Source organism: Rhineura floridana, chromosome 1 (assembly GCF_030035675.1).
Source record: "Rhineura floridana isolate rRhiFlo1 chromosome 1, rRhiFlo1.hap2, whole genome shotgun sequence".
NCBI lineage: Eukaryota > Metazoa > Chordata > Lepidosauria > Squamata > Rhineuridae > Rhineura > Rhineura floridana.
In genome coordinates, this window is record NC_084480.1 from 161,169,443 (window position 1) to 161,189,427 (window position 19,985).

The window sequence follows — 19,985 nt, forward strand, 5'->3', positions numbered from 1 at the left end:
CTTAGTTCCTGTTAATCAAACAGAAAGTGGTATAATAGCCTGACACTAGAAGTTCCATTATCCTCTTGACAAGTTTTAACCTTTTAAAATGCAAACGCTCTAGAAATCCATTATCTGCTCCTCAGCGACAGACTTACGCACATGTATTCACAAGGACAGTGCCTGCTGTATTCCATGGCACTGTCATGCTTTGGTATAGAAATTCCCTAAATGGTATAAATGCCCTTAAAACTTATTTTTTCCCTTCAGATGTGTACTTTGCCATTCCCTGTTATGTGGGCCAGCAGGACAGCTTTCAACAGAAATCCATTAAAGTGCATACAACATCCTTAGTTTCAAAACAATAATATGGGTACTCTTGTGGTCACTAATGCTAAAATTTGTTATTCAAGGAGTTACACTGCAATCCAGTGCACACCTATCTGGGAGTAAGCCCCATTGAACCCAATGGAGCTTACTTCTGAGTAGACATGTATTGGATTGCAGCCTTAGTTATCCTTTGATCATGATTGGTTAGGGTGTGCTGAAACCAAACTGATTTTCATTGTGTTGCTACTAAATTTTGTAAGTTTGATAGTGTGAAAAGCATCAAGGACAAATGAAGAAATAGACTACAATATCTTGCTGTGCCAGTTAGCAATTTAGATTTTGTGTGGAATTTCCTCTTTGAGCTCGCAACCAGAAACACAGGGCTGTCCCATTGAGAACCATTCCTTCCTTCTTTTTGCTGATCCATAGCAGTGATTTGGGTATCCCTCTCCTTACCCACGTCAAAGGAGTTGGGAGCATCTATGTTGTGCTGTCCTTGCATGATAACATCAGCGATGAAACTAATTGTTTTGTGGCAAAGCCTGTCTCACCTGCTTCACAGTTCTGAGAGCTGCTGTGGCTGGTCATTGCATATAATCATCATTTGGCATGACCATGTCTTCAAAGACAACACATATTGTTCTTAGGTACTTGCTGACAAACTGCACGCCTTGGAGGGGATCAAGAAGTGCCAATAAGTCACAAAGCTGATCTTGTGAGAGAGACTTCTGATATCAGCTGACTCTGGAATTAAAGGATGGGTAAGAAAGGGAGACGTTACTGCAAACACTGCAAGTGATAAAGTTTCTGAAGTGTTGATTTGTCTGACTCTGTGGCAGGGGAAGTTATTATTTGGCTAGGCTTTGTTGTTATATGCCTTCAAGTCAATTTTGACTTATGGCGACCCTATGAATCAGGAACCTCTGGTATCATCAGATCTTGTAAGTTCAAGGCTGTGGCTTCCTTTATGGAATCAATCCATCTCTTGTTTGGTCTTCCTCTTTTTCTACTCCCTTCTGTTTTTCCCAGCATTATTGTATTTTCTAGTAAATCATGTCTTCTCATTATGTGTCCAAAGTATGATAACCTCAGTTTCATCATTTAAGCTTCTAGTGATAGTTCTGGTTTAATTTGTTCTAACACCCATTTATTTGTCTTTTTCGCAGTCCATAGCTCTGCTGCAACACCACATTTCAAATGAGTTGATTTTTCTCTTATCCATTTTTTCACTGTCCAACTTTCACATCCATACATAGAGATCGGGAATACCATGGTCTGAATGAGCCTGACTTTAGTGTTCAGTGATACATCTTTGCATTTGAGGACCTTTTCTAGTTCTCTCATAGCTGCCCTTCCCAGTCCTAGCCTTCTTCTGATTTCTTGACTATGGTCTCCAGTTTGGCTAATGACTGTGCCAAGGTAATCCATTGATAATCCATTGATAATCCTTGACAAGTTCGACGTCCTTATTGTCAGCTTTAAAGTTACGTAAATCTTCTGTTATTACTTTAGTCTTCTTGACGTTCAGCTGTAGTCCTCTAACTTTCAATAGCATTCGTTTCAAATCATTACTGGTTTCTGCTAGTAGTAGGGAATAACTGGGTAACAGAGATGAATAAATTTCAGTGCTTAAATATCTTAACTTGGCTAAATCACAGGCACCTCTGGATCATGCTAATGTGAACAGAAAGGATTTTAGTCTCCTTCCTTATGGCATGGAATTGGAACGGTTGAGACCTGTGTTCTTTTTCCTCTTTGCAGAGACGCAAAAGCTGCTGATGCCAGTGAATAGCTATGGGTCTCAAGATGGAGACACAAGGCCAAGCTTGGGCTCTGCTTCCCTTCAACCAGAAGAGGAGGAGCTCCGCAGGCGACTCAAGTATTACTTCATGAGCCCCTGTGACAAGTTTCGTGCCAAAGGCCGCAAACCATTCAAATTGATACTCCAACTGATCAAGATCCTAATAGTCACCATTCAGGTGTGTAAGGAAAGACAAACATGAGGTAGAGCCGCTGATGGTTTTTGTGCTAGATCTGTCTAGGAGCTTTTACTTTATTATTTAAAATTCAGTCTATCAATGCTTCATGTGGGTACTTCCCACCTTCCTTTGTGTCAGAGATGGCTAACCTTTGGCTCTGTAGATGTTGCTGGACGATAACTCCCATAAGCATTGACCATTGGCCATGTTGGCTGGGACTGATGAGAGCTGGAATCCAACATCTGGAGGGACACAGATTAGCCACCCCCTGCTCTTCGTGCTGAATGCTGCAATCTCAGTCTGTTTATGTAGACAGGTAATTATTAGAGCTGTCATCTATTTAACATTAGGGGATAGTACAAATCTGTAAATGTGCTTTTTTATGTTGAAGATCCTGCATGTTCTCTAAACCAGACTAGAGAACTTAATTTTTTTTGAGCATCCCAGTTGTTTAGAGGGGAAACAAAAGACATATTAAATATTTTTCATGACATCTGTAAGCCTGAAGCTGACAAAACAATCAGCTGTTTGAGTTAACACATCTGCTTGTTAATAATGTCAGCATAAAGGACCATGTTTAACGTTTTTCAATATTAGCAGTGGTGAGCACCTTGTCACAGTGTGTTAATGTGGTTGAATACACAGCGTTTGTTTTAAGTTTGATGCAGCCTTTGACAAAAACACTTGCTTAGTCACTAGCAAAGAGTAGCCTTTCTGTTGGGTGAGTTAGAATTTACAGAGACTAGATTGGGATGGTATTTTGTGAGTCTAACAATATGATGCTTTGCTAAGTTAAGTACATCTAAACCCACTGATTTCAGGAACACCTAATTTTACAAAAGGTTGGACTGTTAGCGGAGAGGGAGGGGAGGCAGAAGCTTTTTGCAGAGAGAGACAGGGTTGTATTCAATGTAACACTAAGATAATCATTCTATCAATGCAAGGATTTCTCCTTGCACAACAGAATGATCTCCCCCTTTCCTTCCCCTGTGCAATCCCTAAATCTGTTCTGGGGGTTCCGACAACACTCCAGAACAGATTTGGTGACAGTGCAGGAGGGAAGGGGGATCTCTGTTGCACTAGCATTAACTCTAGCACTAGCACAAAAACTTAGTTGAATACCACCCAAAAATTCTGCCTTGCACTTAATCAGCAGCAGCAGGCAAGACAGTTGCAATTTCAAAAATAGCCATTTTGCTACATTTGGAATCAGACTGGGAGGAAGCTTGTACTGAAGCAGAAGGCGCAGAAATGTAGGTGAGGGACACTCAAAACAGGAAGCTGGTCATATAAAAACGACACAGTCTCTCAGGAGAAGTGCATGCTGTCTGTGTTGCTGAGCTGTCTGGGCCATTCTCTTGTCGGCCCTCTCTAGGATTCACATGTGTCAAGCCTGGGGACACTTATTTGGCCTTGGATATTTCTTAGTCAGTGTCATTATGGCAGAAGTCAGGCAACTGATGTAGGGTTTCTCTCTCCTGATGATGCTCTCCTTGGCTCTCCTTGATGATGCTCTTCTTGGCTTTCACCATGTCCTGCATTTGGCAACAAATCTTGCTCTTTAGCAGCAATGCCCTAGAAGCATGACAACATGCTTGACAACATGCATGACAAGACAGGACTCCACTGTGTCCAGACTGCAGAGTGCCCAACCTCCACTACAAGAGCAGGTTCAGCAACTGATTTCTGAAAGTCAGCCACAGGAAGGGATTCTGTGATTAACTTCCCCATAAAGGCAAAGCTTCTTAAACTCTGTCAGAATGGACTTGGTCTCTCATTCTAGAAAAGTGTTGTTTAAATTTACCCTATATAACCAATGCTAAAGTTGAATGCATCATTCATTTTTGTTCTTGACCAAAAGGTCAAAATCAGAGGGTAAAGACCCTTAAGCAAGTGCTTAGAGGTCCTGGGTCTGCAAAAATCTAGAAATGTGTCCTGGGTGTGGGGTGATAGGTCACTTTACTACCTCTCAAAAGGTAGGGGTTGGAAATAAACTCTCCTCTTCTGGCAACTGACTCTGCATTCTGGAGATTTCCAAGCATAGAAAAGAAGTATGGTCTGGTGTTTCAGCATTTATAAGGCTGCAATTCTTAACTTCTCCTCAGCTTGGTCCCTGCTCTCTGTCTTCCCTTCCCACAGCTCATTCTCTTTGGACTCAGCAATCAAATGGTGGTGACCTTCAAAGAGGAGAACACTATTACATTCAAGCATCTCTTCCTGAAGGACTATGTAGACGGGTCAGAGAACACCCATGCGGTGTATACACAGGCAGATGTCTATGACCATATGTTCTATGCCGTGGACAAGGTGAGAAGAGGCACAGCTGTGCTGTTGTGTAGCTGGTGGGACCATGGGAGGGGGCACCTGGAACTAACTGATACTTCCATGGCAATTTCTCCCTGCAGTACTTGGCCATTCCAAATGAAACAATTGGACGCTATGCCTATGTGCGTGCAGGTAATGCAAACCAGTCTGCACTCATGCTGTGCCAGCAGTTCTACCGCAAAGGAAGGATTGACCCAGCCAATGACACCTTCAACATAGACCCCAAGGTCATCACAGGTGCGTAAGTGGCGTTCCCAGAGCTTGCAGCATCCTACATGCTCTGCACCCATGGAGATGGCAACGGCACTTCCCTTTGCTGACAACCCATCTAGCTATTTGCATCCCACACTGGGGTTTTAAGGCAAGGCAAATGTTTTTCTCTAGAGTAGGGGATAGTTCCCTGCAGAGTGTGAGAGCTGCCTTCGTGAGTTGTACTTCTGTCTCTCAGGTTTGTGAGGTACTTCACTCATGTCGATTTGTGACCCGCATTGGGAAAGCTATCTTGGGAAGGGTGGGTGGGGAATGCTGTTTTCTGTGTATTTTGCCTTACAGAAGAAAAAGTGAGTGGTAGGTGCAAATTTGGTTTGGAAAGGTCCCACAAAGCTGCTGACATTCTCTTTCCCCCCCTCTCAAAAACACCCCCCTACAATTCTGAATTTGTCAGGGTCTCTGATCTATTCCTGGAGCAATGTTTTTTTTTCATGTAGAGTGCCTTGGTGTGGATCCTCCAGAGAAGATGCCCTTTCCCCTGGACTCTGAGGAGACGATTGTAGCCCTCTTGGAGCCAAACTGCAGCTACAGGAATTTTACTCTCAAATTTTATAAGTAAATAGCCATATTTTCTTGGTATTTGTAATAGCCTGAAGGATGAGACACCTTTGCCCTTCCATGCAAGAAGTCACAGGGGAAATTCATAAGATTTGTTCCCCAACTTTGTTTTTAAATCACTTACGCTTCTTGCCTCCATTACTCTTTTGGGGATACTATGTCAAAGTTTTCCATCTTGCAAATCTGAAGGTTTCCATCTACTAATCTTATATTTCTCCTACTGGGAGAAAGGGCGGGATATAAATCTAATACATAAAATAATGAATAAATGAAATAATTTCTACTAATCTTATATTTATCAAGTGACATGTTACAGCCATTCATTTTTGTACCCAACAATTGCCTTCAAAGTGTGCAGTTTTTGTCTCCTTTTTTCTATAGGGCTGCAATTCCTTACGTTTTTATGAAAGGAGAAGCCCTCTTCTGTTTGCAGTCACGTTCTTGTGAAATTCAGTGGAAAACTGTGATGGAGCTGACTCTTCACATTTTGTCTCTGGCAGGCTCATTAATGTCACCATCCAGTTTAAACTGAAAGCCATCAACATCCAAACTATAATCAACAATGAAATTCCAGACTGCTACACTTTTTCTATCACAGTGAGTAATGGTGTTCAAGGAGACAGTATTTTTATTATTTATTTATTATTTGATTTCTATCCCGCCCTTCCTCCCAGCAGGAGCCTCTCCTTCTGTCTTTGATGACTCCTCATTCGCATGGACTGAGAGAGCCAAAGATGCTGGTTTAGGGCTTCTGTTATGCTGCCCAGTAGAATGTTCTCCAAGATGTATATTGTCATTCTTTTCTTTTTCTAATCCTCCACTACCACAGATCACATTTGACAATAAAGCACACAGTGGCCGAGTAAAGATCCACCTGGACAACAAAGTGGATATTCAGGAGTGCAAAGACCCCAGTGTCTCTGGCAAAGGTACCATGCAGCAGGGGAAGCAGTGTAGTACAAGCATAAACTGTTTTGAAAGTGGCACTCCACTCAGCTGTGTAAGAGCAATAGTGAAAGCAGCGCTCAAGGACTGTGTAGATTTTTAAGGGTTCAGTCTTTAATCAACAGCTAATAAGAATCAACATCCTAATTGGCTTAAAGGGCATTTGACTTCTTCATAAAACTGTAGAATCTGAATGTGTCAATAAGGGCTTATCCACACTTACCATTTATAATGGTATAGCTGCTGTTTTTTCAGATTTTTTGGCATGTTGCTACATGGCATCCCTGCTTACGGCCGGAGTTCAATTCCAACAGAAGGAGGAAGTTGAATCTCCGGTGAAAGGGGTCGAGGTCCACTCAGCCTTCCTTCCATCCGTGGTCGGTAAAATGAGTACCCGGCATATGTTGGGGTGTAAAGAAAGGCCGAAGAAGGAACTGGCAATCCCACCCCATATATATGGCCTGCCTAGTAAACTTCGCAAGACCTAAGAGTTGGAAACGACTCGCACTACAAGTGCAGGGACACCTTTACCTTTTTAGTCTGGAATAATATACTCAAAAGACTGTTTTTTCTTCTACTGCAAAAAATCTGACCTGTGTGAAAATTCTGGAATGAATCCTCAATATTTTCATTTCTGCAACATTTGTACCAGCGTTGCCCCGGTTTCTGTACTGGAGGGGGTGGGGTTGGTGAGCATGTTTTTGGAGATGCCTGTTTTGTAGCACTTCCCTCTGACCAGTGTGAGCTGTCACTTTGCGTGCTCAGTTCAGAGGAGAGATATGGCGGATAACGAAGGGAGTTCAGGGATGAGAGGTGGTAGCCATTGGGCTTCATAGCTTCTCTCATCCCACCTCTTCTAGTCTCCTATACTCTGCAAGATTAGAATTCCAGAACACTGGGCATTATATACAAAAACAAAACGCAGAAAAGCTATCCCCGTGCACCTGCTCGTAACGCCAGCATTTACTGGCTGGAGGAACGAGGGGGTATGGAAGGGGCGAGAGTACAAATGCAGAATTTTTCTCAATTCTGGCACAACCTGCCATTAGCGTGGAAAGGAAAACCCCACGCTACTCGCTAATAACAGCAACAGGGGAACAAAAGTGCAGACAATCAGCTACAAATTCACTCTTTAAAATGTTGGATCAAACAGCAACTATACCGCTGTAAATAGTAAGTCCAGAAAGGCCCTAAGGTAGGTTCTACCCTAGCCCCACCCCTGCCAAAAGATGGACTTTGGGAAGAGATGTTTCTGTGTTGCGGGGGAGTCTCTCCCAGCTCTGCGGTGCTGGCAATGGCTGGTGCTGTATCTCATTCCTGAAATTGCCTCTTTAATTATGCTTGTTTGTTTGTTTGTTTGTTTGTTGTTAGCCATCTAATTTAATCACTCTTACCAAAGCTTGAGACAGTTAATTTCATAAATTTAGTGTGTGCTACAAAAAAGAAATTTTTTTCTTTAGTGTCCAATTTCACGGGCTGATCCCATGTTCTAATGTGTTGAGAGAAAATTTCCGCTATGCTGATAACTTTTCAATGGTTATCATACCCTCCTCATTAGTTAGTTGCTGTCATCTTCTTCTGAATTCAAAAGCCTGAAGACTTTCTTTATAGGGAAGGATGCTTCCATCAGTAATGTTTAGTTGTCTTTTTCTGGACCTTCGCAAGAATTTAAACTTTTTTTTTTTAAGAACTGGGATGACTAAAACTGTACTTTGTATTCCAAGTATAACACATAATTTGTACAATGGCATTATAACATTTGCTACTTTATTTTCAGTTCCATTCTTAATGATTTCTAACACTGAATCAGCCTTTTTTATGATGGCCACAGCAAATGGCTTATATTTTCAATGACTGTTAAGCCTCTGTCCTGGGTGTTTTCATCCCAGTTAGGCTCCACCAGTCCTAACCCTTTACAGTTCAGGCTGTTTTCTCTTCCTCCTATTCCTTCTTTCCTTTCTCACTGTACCCATGCTCACTTTTAGCAAGGCACGTCTGTCCCCTTCTCCTGCGGTGCTGCCCTGCTTCAGCCAGCCTTCATTTTACTTCATCAAACAGCCTCTTCAGATTCCAAGGCTTCTTCCATGTGCCATCATAGCATCACTTTTGCTGCCTGTTTATTCTTTCCTGCCCCACCTTCTCTACTCTCTAATCAAGCCTTCTTGGACTGAAAATTCTGTGGGCAGGGAGTGATCATTTCTGTTCTTTGTAACACCCTGTGTACTCCAGAAACCCACCACTTTCTTCCTTTCTTGTAGGAGACAACCGTTTCCGGATCTTCTTCGATGTGGTTGTGGTCCTCATCTGTGTGCTGTCTTTCATCTTGTGTGGCCGCTCGATCATCAGGGGGCTTCTACTGCAGCATGTGAGCATTGCTGGGATAGGTGCATCTCTGTTTTTAGATGTACCTGGTATTTTCTGCATGAAAAGCTTATGCTCTACCACTGAACTGTGGACCCTCCCCAAATTTCAGGGTACTGCTAGCTGTAGGGATGAAGGAAGGTGGGATTTGAACCCACAATCTGCTGTGGGTTTGAACTGCTGAAGGCAGTTTAGCTACTAAACCACTGTGCCACTGGAGCTGGTTTTGCTCCTTCCAGTCAGGAAGAGTTTTTTGTTTTTCTAGGACAAGGGTGCTTGGCATATCTTCATTGTGCTGACCAGCTCCAAACATACTTGTAGCAACGGTGGGAAAAACAGATAAATAATCCAAAGTATGTTGTTTGCATTGTACTCTTGGAGCCCATGAAATGCAAGATATGACTAGACCATGGCTTCTTGCTGCAATGCATTCTGATTTCTTCCATTCCCGTTTTATTCTTTGTGGAGTTGCAGCACATCTGTGTTTCCTCTTCTGACCTTCTCTACCTGCAGCAGTGATTTTGTGGTGTGCAGGAATAGAGAGAGAGAAGATTTGAAGGGTGTCTAGTGACTGCACCCCACACACACACACACATAAAATTGCAAGGTGGGTCTGGTGATTGGGTGGGTTTGGGTTTCGGCAAAAACAGCTTTCCAAAGAAGAACATTAGAAATGTTGTGGTGGTGGGGATGGAGTAGAACTGTAATGAAATGTTTGGCCAGAGATGTTAGGAAAGGACATAAGAAGAGCCTGCTGGATCAGGGCAGTGCCCCATCTAGTCCAGCATCCTGCTCTCACAGTGGCCAACCAGGTGCCCGTGGGAAGCCCACAAACAGGACCTGAGTGCAACCGCACTCTTCTCCTGCCATTTCCAGCAACTACTATTCAGAAGCATGTTGCCTCTAACTGTGGAAGCAGAGCATTACCATCATAGCTAGTAGTCATTGTGATAGCCTTATCCTCCATGAATATGTCTAATTTCAAAGCAATCCAAATTGGTGGTCATCACCGCCTCCTGTGGGAGCAAATTCCATAGCTTAAAACAATGAGCTACATGAAGAAGTACTTATCTGTCCCGATTCTTCCAACATGCAGCTTCATTAGATGCCCACAAGTTCTCCCCCTATGAGGGAGGAAATCTTTTCTCTAGCCACTTTCTCCATGCCATGCATAATTGTATACACTTCTATCATGTCACCTTGAACTCGCCTTTTCTCTAAGCTTCTTATGTGCCTTCAAGTCGATGTCGTTTTATGGTGACCCTATAAATCAGTGACCTCCAAGAGCATCTGTTATAAACCACCCTGTTCAGATCTTCTAAGTTCAGGTCTGTGGCTTCCTTTATAGAATCAAAATTAAGTTTGGAGAATTAAAACGTCTCTAAACTTAAAAGTCCTTTCCTGCAACCTTTCCTCATAATCACCTTGATAATTTTGCTTGTCCTTTTCTGAAACTTTTCCAAATCTACAATATCCTTTTTGAGATGAGGTAATGTGAATTCCAAATGCAGTTGTCCCATGGATTTGTATAATGGTATTATATCGGTTATTTTAGTTCCTTTCGTAATGATCCTTAGCATCGATTGGATAAAATTACCGTCAAGGCACAGGGACCATGCGTCAGACCCAAACCCCACCCTTAGGAAAATGGGACTGGAACCGAAATAATACCACTTCACCCTTGCCAAGGCTGTGTACGCTCACAACAACCCTGCAAGGTAGAAGGTAGGCTGCCACCACCCCTGTTACTGGTCCACTCAGAGCCAGGGGATCTCTGAGCCCAGAAAATAGGTAAAACCAAGATCCTATAAGGCAAGAGCCACAGTTACACTCCTTGCCAGGAACCTCTGGTTTAATACCTCAAATTAGAATTAAGCTTTCAACTTCTTTTCCCTCTTTGGTAGTTACGTGACTGAGAATGGTCAAGGCACTGAATCCAGAACCACCCTCTCTCTCAATGAACACACCAAGTTAAATAGAAGTAGCTTTATTCAAATATACAAGTGCACATAAATCATATAGCAGCAAGTAATCCTTTAAGACCATACACCCAACAGGGGTTGTGGTACAAACAAGAGGATTCAAAGACACAACAGAAAAATAACAACCTTTCTAGCCTAATACTTACACATGAGGTAGATGGTTGCAAAGGCTGCTCTCCTAAGAGAGGTTGGCATCAGAACAAGAAGAATGAAACCCTGCGTAGTTGCCTCCCATAGGCAACACTTGGGGAACCGGGAACCCTTTAGGTCAACTTCAGGGAACAAAGGCTGGGGGTTTTCAGCCCTATACTTAAGGAAAAGAATCCTAACGGTCCAAGATTAATTGACCAATCAGGAATTGGCTGATGTAACCCCTTTCTGGATGTTTCTCACTTTTTCGCGCCTTCCAGGCCCCCCTCCCAACTGTATGTTCAAACTTCACAGGCCAGGGATGACCTTGAGTGCCAGGCACTTGTTAATCAGCACAGATAACCAGGTGCAGCTTGTTGAGGCTTCTCCTAACCGTCTTCAGCTGGAAAGTGAAACTCAAGATTTTACTTTGTCAGAGGCCTGTCTTTTCTAACTGTGAAATCTCCCAAAGTCCCTTGCTTGAGCCAAGATATTCCTTATGAGATTTTTAATAACTCATGAACATATACAGGTTCATGACAGGTAGCTCATGGGGGCTCTTTTTCTTTGTACAGGAATTCAGCCGGTTTTTCCAGCACCATTACAATCAAGACATCTGCCTGTCTGATCGCATGGAATTTGTGAATGGTTGGTATATCCTACTTGTGGTGAGCGATGTCCTTACTGTGTCTGGGACCATAATGAAGATCGGGATTGAGTCCAAGGTAAGAAACTGTCCAGGCAGCCTGTGGACTACAACCATGGTAAGGTTTTGAATCCTGGGCTAGTCTGAGCTGCAGAGGCCCTGCTGTCATCACACCTCATGATGCCTAAAGAGTCACCCTGCATGATAATGTTGTTTATTTGCAGAACTTTGCCAACTATGACGTGTGTGGCATTCTCCTGGGCACCTCCACCCTCCTGGTCTGGGTCGGCGTCATGCGCTACCTCAGCTTCTTCCAGAAGTACAATGTGAGCTGAGTGCTTCTTTCTCTCTCTGTCTCTCCCCCATGCCCTCAAGCTGGTGGCTACATAGGAAAGGACAAGATCCTATATCTGAAATGATTCCTTGATTTTTAAAAAAATGAAAGCTAAGGTGATAAATTTTATACCCCACAGCAAACTTTGCACTTGTACTGTGCATCACCATGCGATAGTGCAGATTGAACACTGGTTCTCACCTGAAAGGTGATTTTACTGGATGCCGCTACAGTGCATTTCCTGCCCTTAGACACTAGATGGCAGGTTAACCCATGTGATGGACTGGCATCCAGGGAAAATCATCCTGCCTGTCCCCAGTACTCTTGCAGCCTCAGTTTTCCTTATCTGGATCACTACTAATTTCACCAAGACTATCCAACATCTGGAGCTGACCTGGGACTTTCACCTAGGTTTCCTGCATCCTAATTCAGGACTTCATTTTCCCATTCAAGCTTTTTGCTTGCTGTCTTCCTAGATCCTCATTGTCACCATGCGGGTTGCTTTACCCAATGTCATCCGTTTCTGCTGCTGTGTGGCTGTCATCTACTTAGGCTACTGCTTCTGTGGTTGGATTGTGCTGGGTCCCTATCATGTCAAGGTATGTAGAAAGGGAAACATAGAATACATGCTGAGCAGTGGATGGATCAGTCATGGAGCCACTGGTGTCAATGCAAACAAAGCAGTGAATTGTTTCAAATCATTGTCACAAATAATCTGTGCCATCCTTGGGAAAAGGCATGCTTGCCCAAGTCTTTGAAGAGTTGTTACTGCAACTTTTTTGGCAGCCAAATGTGTGTAGCATTTTTTGAGCTCCATCTGGGTGGATGGCATCGACAGGCTTTGGGCAATGCCCATACTGACTCAACCCAGATCGCTCTTATATGGCTACCAGTGTCCCATCCTCCTCTTCGGATGCACACCTTAACGTGGTGAGGGGGTTTGAGTGTGTTGAAGAAGCTGAGAGCAATGCCGTCAGGAGTCTAGACCAAGAGGCTAAACTCCTAGTGGGGGCACCCATGGCAGAATGGTCAAAGCTGAAACACCAGACTAAGATGCATCCAAACTTTTATTTTCTCATCTTTGAGAAATCATGGAGAACGGGAGAGGTGCTGGAGGATTGGAGACGGGCAAACATCGTCCTGCTCTTTAAAAAGGGTAAAAAAGAAGATTCGGGGAATTACAGGCCGGTCAGTCTGACTTCAATACCGGGAAAGATATTAGAACGGATAATAAAAGAGTCCATTGGCAACTATCTAGATGACAATGCTATGATTAGAAGGAGCCAGCATGGGTTTGTCAAGAAAAAATCCTGTCAAACTCATCTCTTTTTTTGATCAGGTCACTAGCTTAGTAGATGGTGGAAATGCTGTAGATGTCATCTATCTAGATTTCAGCAAAGCGTTTGACAAAGTCCCCCACGACCTTTTGATTAGCAAACTAGTCAAATGCGGACTACATGGAAATACTGTCAGGTGGATTCACAACTGGTTGGAAAACCGTACTCAAAGAGTGGTCGTCGGTGGCTCTGCTTCGGACTGGAAGGAGGTTTCGAGGGGAGTGCCACAGGGTTCTGTCCTGGGGCCGATACTCTTCAACATTTTTATCAATGACTTAGATGATGGGGTGGAGGGAAGCCTGATGAAGTTTGCGGATGATACGAAACTGGGAGGGATAGCTAATACAATGGAAGACAGGAATAAAATCGAAAGGGACCTGGATAGACTAGAAAATTGGACTGAAATTAATAAAATGACATTCAATAAAGACAAATGCAGGATTCTCCATTTAGGCCACAAAAACAAAATGCATGGGTACAGGATGGGAAATACCCGGCTGAGCAGTAGTGTGTGCGAGAAGGACCTTGGAATTGTAGTGGATCGCAAGTTGAACATGACCCAGCAGTGTGATGCTGCGGCAAAAAAGGCAAACACGGTTTTGGGCTGCATAAACAGAGCTATAGTTTCCAGGTCGAGGGAAGTAATAGTCCCACTATATTCTGCATTGGTCAGGCCTCATCTGGAATACTGCATTCAGTTCTGGGCGCCTCATTTTAAGAAAGATATAGACAAGTTAGAGCGGGTTCAGAAGAGGGCGACGAGGATGATAGCCGGTATGGAGAACGAGTCTTATGAGGAAAGGTTGAAGGAACTTGGCATGTTCAGTCTGGTGAAGAGAAGGCTGAGGGGTGACATGATTGCACTCTTTAAGTACCTGAAGGGCTGTCACATAGAAGAGGGTACAGATTTGTTCTCTGCTGCCCCAGAGGGTAGGACTAGGTCTAATGGTTTTAAGTTGCAGGAGCGTAGATTCAGATTGGACATTAGAAGGAACTTCTTGACAGTAAGGGCAGTTTGGCAATGGAACCGACTGCCTAGGGAAGTGGTGGGATCCCCTTCGCTGGATGTCTTCATGCAGAGGCTGGACAGCTATCTGCGGGAGATGCTCTAGCTGTGGATTTCCTGCTGTGAGCAGGGGGTTGGACTCGATGGCCTACAAGGCCTCTTCCAACTCTAGGATTCTATGAACTCAGAGGAAGGCAATGGTAAACCACCTCTGAATACCTCTTACCACGAAAACCCTATGAACAGAGCATCCAAAATGCAACACGAGATAGTGCTGGAAGATGAGACCCCCCAGGTCAGAAGGCACTCACCGAGCTACTGGGGAAGAACAAAGGACAGGTACGAGTAGCGCTGTGACTAATGATGCAGGTGGGTCAAAGCCGAAAGGAAGCCCAGAGGCTGATACGCACAGATGCGAAAGGAGAGTCCGGAGTTGTACGACACACACAATAGGAACATGGAATGTCAGAAGCATGAACCAGGGAAAGTTAGAAAATGGACGGAAATGGGACATTTCCAATCAGGCAACAACAAAATATTTTATGCAGGAAATGAGAAATTAAGAAGAAATGGGGTTGCTTTAACAGTGAGAAGTGATGTAGCAAGAGCAATTAGGAGCTACAACGCAAGGTCTGCGAGAGTGATATCAATGAGATTAAATGGGATGGGAAACCTATCAACATAACCATCATCCAAGTCTATGCTCTGACGGCAAAAGCAGAAGAAGAGGAATTGGAGAGATTTTATGCAGAAGTACAGGAAGAAATTGATCACGCACCAAAAGAAGATGTGCTGATAATCATGGGGGATTGGAATGCAAAAGTAGGGAACAGAGAAGAATTAGGAATTGTGGGGAAATGGGGCTTAGGAGACAGAAACAAAGCAGGAGAAAGACTTACTGAATTCCGTGAAGCCAATAATTTGTTTCTTGCGAACACATTTTTTGAACAACTGAAAAAACGACTGTACACGTGGACATCACCAAATGGGCAATATAGGAATCAAAATTGATTATATAATTGGTAGCAGAAGATGGAGAAGTTCCATACTTTCTGCAAAAACAAGACCAGGAGCAGACTGCAGTACAGATCATGAACTGGTCGTCCAAGCTGGATTTAGAAAGGGAAGAGGTACCAGAGATCATATCGCAAACATATGTTGGATAATGGAACGGACCAAAGAATTTCAGAAGAAAATCACCCTGTGCTTTATAGATTACGGCAAAGCCTTTGACTGTGTAGATCATGAAAAACTATGGAATGCTTTAAAAAAAATGGGGGTTCCACAGCATCTGATTGTCCTGATGCGCAACCTATACTCTGCACAAGAGGCTACTATAAGGACAGAATATGGAGAAACCGATTGGTTCCCCAACGGAAAGAGTGTGAGACAGGGGTGTATTTTATCACCCTATTTATTTAATCTGTATGCAGAACATATCATACGGAAAGCAGGATTGGATCAAGATGGTGTGAAAATTGGAGGGAGAAATATCAATAATTCAAGATATGCAGATGATACCATACTACTAGCAGAAACCAGTAATGATTTGAAACGAATGCTGATGAAAGTTAAAGAGGAAAGCACAAAAGCAGGACTACAGCTGAACGTCAAGAAGACTAAAGTAATGACAACAGAAGATTTATGCAACTTTACAGTTGACAATGAGGACATTGAACTTGTCAAGGATTGTCAATACCTTGGCACAATCATTAACCAAAATGGAGACAATAGTCAAGAAATCAGAAGAAGGCTAGGAATGGGGAGGGCAGCTGTGAGAGAACTAGAAAAGGTCCTCAAATGTAACACTGAACACTAAAGTCAGGATCATTCAGACCATGGTATTTCCAATCTCTATGTATGGATGTGAAAGTTGGACAGTGAAAAAAGCTGATAAGAGAAAAATCAACGCATTTGAAATGTGGTGTTGGAGAAGAGCTTTGTGGATACCATGGACTGCAAAAAAGACAAATAATTAGGTGTTAGAACAAATTAAACCAGAACTATCACTAGAAGCTTAAATGATGAAACTGAGATTATCATACTTTGGACACATCATGAGAAGACATGATTCACTAGAAAAGATAATAATGCTGGGGAAAACAGAAGGGAGTAGAAAAAGAGGAAGGCCAAACAAGAGATGGATTGATTCCATAAAGGAGGCCACAGACCTGAACTTACATGATCTGAACAGGGTGGTTCATGACAGATGCTCTTGGAGGTCACTGATTCATAGGGTCGCCATAAGTCATAATCGACTTGAAGGCACATAACAACAATAACAGTGTCCCATATCCCAAACAGAAATAGAGTTGGAGAAGATAGAACCCTGTTTGTGGGTTTTCTGCTCTGATCCGAAATGAAAGCCCCACCTCTCTTAGTCTTCAGAAGGATATAGTGGGTTTTGCCCTTGTAAGTGAGGATGTTACAGCAATAGTTGGGTTTGCTGCCTTGGACTGTGTCCACATAGATGCAAGCCTTTAAGTATGAGTTATGTATTAATGTGCAGTTTGTGAGCTACACACCCCACTGCAGGCTAACTGTGCATTTCTCTATAGCCTGGTGCTCAATTGAGGTAGTATCTGCACTGTAGATTGGGATGAGGTTCATCCTCCCAAGCCTATGCCCAGACGTTCTTTCCCCACAGCTGTGGTTTGCAAGATGGATTGTTGCAGTGTTAGAAAGTGCTTGCAGTGTCAGCAAAGGGTGCAGGTGCAACTAGTGAAGTTCTTCCCTTCTCTTGCTGGAGTCAGTTTGCCTGTGGAATGGAAGAACCGACATTGTGATTAGGCACTGTCCTGCTGAAAATGGCTGTTTCTCTTGCTTGCCTTTTGGGTCACCCCTGTCCTCAGTTCCTTCTCTGCTCTTTTTTTTTCCAGTTCCGCACTCTCTCAATGGTGTCAGAGTGCCTTTTCTCACTGATCAATGGAGATGACATGTTTGTGACCTTTGCTGCAATGCAGCAGAACAGCTACTTGGTGTGGCTTTTCAGCCAGCTCTACCTGTACACTTTCATCAGCCTCTTCATCTACATGGTGCTCAGCCTCTTCATTGCTCTCATCACTGGCTCCTACGAGACCATCAAGGTTAGTCCTGTCAGGAGCCTCCTTCCCTGTCCTGTCCGTAGATTTGGAAAGGAGCAGCTTCACTCAGATGCCTTGACAGTGCATTGCATTCTGGGACTTTAAATCTTGTTGCTTACTTTTTGTACCATTATTATGTAAGCTACAACAAAGGCAGTGGTGGAGTGGAGAATGCTCTTCCTTTCAGAGCCCTAGCACCTATCCAGAGACACTGTCTGAATTGTTGGTCCCGTCCTTTCTGTAGTCCCAGAATGGCCCTGACAGTAGAGGTTACTATCCTGCACAGTCCTGTTAAATGTTACCGGGCCTTGCCACATGCAACTTCTGTCTCTTGCTTTTTCAGCATCAGTGTGAGGGGGAAGCGACTGTCACACAGCTCCACGCCTACATAGCTCAGTGCAAAGACAGTCCCAAATCTGGCAAGTTCCGCAGGGAGAGCAGTTCCTCGTGTTCCATCTTCTGCTGCTGTGAGCGGTAAGTCTGTAGGGGCAGAGAGTTGAGTGGTGGAGTGCTTTTATCCCTAGTCTTTGTTCTTGGGCTGAAGCAGCTTGCATTGGAAGATTCTGCATTTGCTCCAAGCACCAAGAATAGAACATTATCTGCCCCGCTCTACCCCACCCTTCTCCTGCCCGCTGTGCTCACTCTTGTCCCCTGCAGGCAGAGCAGGAGTGCTACGGAGGGTCTGGACTGAGCCTTCAGAACAGGCATTAAAGGACTCATGGGGGGTAGGCAAGCTAGTGCTTGGAGCACAGGACACATCTTATAGGGAGGGAGGTCAGAGTGCAGAGCTTGATGGTGTTTTTTTCTTCCTACTTACTCACCACTTCCCAGAACCCCACTGCAGGAGAATGTGCTGGTGGTGAACTGAGCGCTGCGGCTTGGAAAAAGAAGGGCTGCCCTGTTGCTCATTGCTGGGCAGCCTGAATGTGGACTGCTGAGACTGAAGAGGCCTAGGTGGCCTGTTTTCTGGCAGTGACTAAGGCAAGAGATGACAGCTCATGTCGTTGCCTCCTGTGGGCTGTGAGCTTGTGTGCCACTTCTGCAGAAAGCTCTTGAGACACGGGGGGGAGTGGAGTTTTAAGCAGTATGTCCAGCTGGGAGTGGGGCTGCATTAGACCCAGCTGATGTATTGCTGTGTGGACCTCTTCTTCCTAGGCCATGTGGGATTAGCAGGTTGCCAAACAGCTGCAGTGGGGAATGCAGTTTTTAAAGGTTTCTTTTGGAAGAAAAAAGATTTATAAAAGGACATGGCTTCTTAGGGCCTTGGAGCCTTCCATGCTGCCTGTGTGGGCATTTTCAAGGGCTGCATTTGCCTCGCTAGGATTGCGGCACCAAGACTAGTGTTGTTTCCCTCAAGCATTTAGTAGCTGACTGGCACCTGGCAGGTTCACAATGCTACAGAATGAAATTTAACACAATCTCTATTGCATATTGAGGGCATGGGAGGTGGGGAAGCTGCTCTAAAATACTCAGCTAAAGAGCAAGGCTTCTCCTGCTACGTCATGTACAGACTTGCTCTGGAGCTCAGTTACAGTATCCTTCCCTTCTTCCAGTTAGTGAGAAGGAGGTCTCATTTGATAGCTGTTCTGGTTTGGAACGAATCCTATTCTACATCAGGCTGGAATGGCAGTCTAGAGATGGTACATCTCATCCCATCCTACAGTAATGACAACTGTACTGAGCATGGCTTACTTTCAATCTTGTATCAGTAAATCTACTTCTTTTCCTAGCGTTGCCTCCAAAGTGTTGCACAGGAGATTGGGGTATGCTCATTGGTCAAACAGGATGAAGAGAATATGATACCTTACATGCAGTGTGAGTAGGGAGGTGGGATTTGGCCAGGGCTGGAACCCCTTTAGCTTCTAACACAGACCTTTCCAGGAGGACATATTGTACTGCTACAGAAGGTACGACCTGACAGCCAGAGATGGGAATGCTTTCTGTGGGTAGTTTGATCTTCAAGGCTGTCTCTTGCACACAATTCCATGTTTGGGATTTTGCAATTGAGGTAATGAAGATAGCAGCATTTATGTCAGTATTTTGGATGAGAAAATGCTTCCAGTGGCTATTGGAACATTGCTAGCTGTGGTCCACAGAAATTACAACACCTTCCAATCTGCTAGAGTGTTCTGGCACATGGTCTCGCCTGGCCTTGGCTCACCATCTCCCCTTACTCTGAAACAGTTGCTTTGAGCAAGAGAATTTCAGAGGGGCACAATTTTTCCTGCTTTCTCTGTGTGTCTTTTACAAAAATGAGCTCCATTCCAGAAGATGAGAGGGATCATTGCAACCCTTCACTTCAGGAGCAGAAATGTCTACAATCATTTTTAGGATTTACCTTACTGGACTCTGGTAGGGGGAAGACGAATTAATCATGTATTTCTTCCACTTTTGGATCTTCCCTTTGCTATCTATACATGAGTAAGGTTAAAAAAAGAAAAAAAGACCAGTTGGCCTCTCAAGTATTGTCAAATAATGATAGATTTTTAAAGCATTAATTTTGTAGAACTATAACAAAGGAGATGTAACTAATTTGAGTGTTTGTTAATAATTATTTATGAAACAATGAAGTTCAGTTGTGAGCTATTGAAATAAATAATTTATAACTATACTATTAGAATACTATGAGAAAAGTATTAAAGAGGATAAGCTTTTAAATTTTTGGCCTTTCTCCTGGAGCCCCAGGGTTAGGTCAAGCAGTTATGAATTTTGTATGTTTAA

At 43.6% G+C, this 19,985-nt stretch overlaps 1 protein-coding gene across 5 annotated transcripts in view; it reads left to right on the forward strand.

The window, feature by feature from the left end:
* Window positions 1–19,922, forward strand: part of MCOLN1 (mucolipin TRP cation channel 1) — a 32,786-nt gene extending 12,864 nt beyond the window's left edge. For 2 of the 5 annotated variants that reach the window (XM_061582663.1, XM_061582672.1), the window contains 13 exons: window positions 2,071–2,288; window positions 4,428–4,595; window positions 4,694–4,850; window positions 5,321–5,438; window positions 5,942–6,038; window positions 6,271–6,370; window positions 8,645–8,751; window positions 11,434–11,583; window positions 11,729–11,830; window positions 12,315–12,437; window positions 17,061–17,267; window positions 17,608–17,738; window positions 18,096–19,922. In XM_061582663.1, coding sequence (XP_061438647.1) covers window positions 2,071–2,288; window positions 4,428–4,595; window positions 4,694–4,850; window positions 5,321–5,438; window positions 5,942–6,038; window positions 6,271–6,370; window positions 8,645–8,751; window positions 11,434–11,583; window positions 11,729–11,830; window positions 12,315–12,437; window positions 17,061–17,267; window positions 17,608–17,738; window positions 18,096–18,132 — 1,715 coding nt within the window. In that variant the 3' untranslated portion in view covers window positions 18,133–19,922. Of the gene's footprint in view, window positions 1–956; window positions 1,071–2,070; window positions 2,289–2,451; window positions 2,605–4,427; window positions 4,596–4,693; window positions 4,851–5,320; window positions 5,439–5,941; window positions 6,039–6,270; window positions 6,371–8,644; window positions 8,752–11,433; window positions 11,584–11,728; window positions 11,831–12,314; window positions 12,438–17,060; window positions 17,268–17,607; window positions 17,739–18,095 lie in introns of those variants that run through there. The other 3 variants (XM_061582680.1, XM_061582686.1, XM_061582694.1) reach the window with 3 other exon arrangements.
* Window positions 19,923–19,985: the final 63 nt, after the last annotated feature.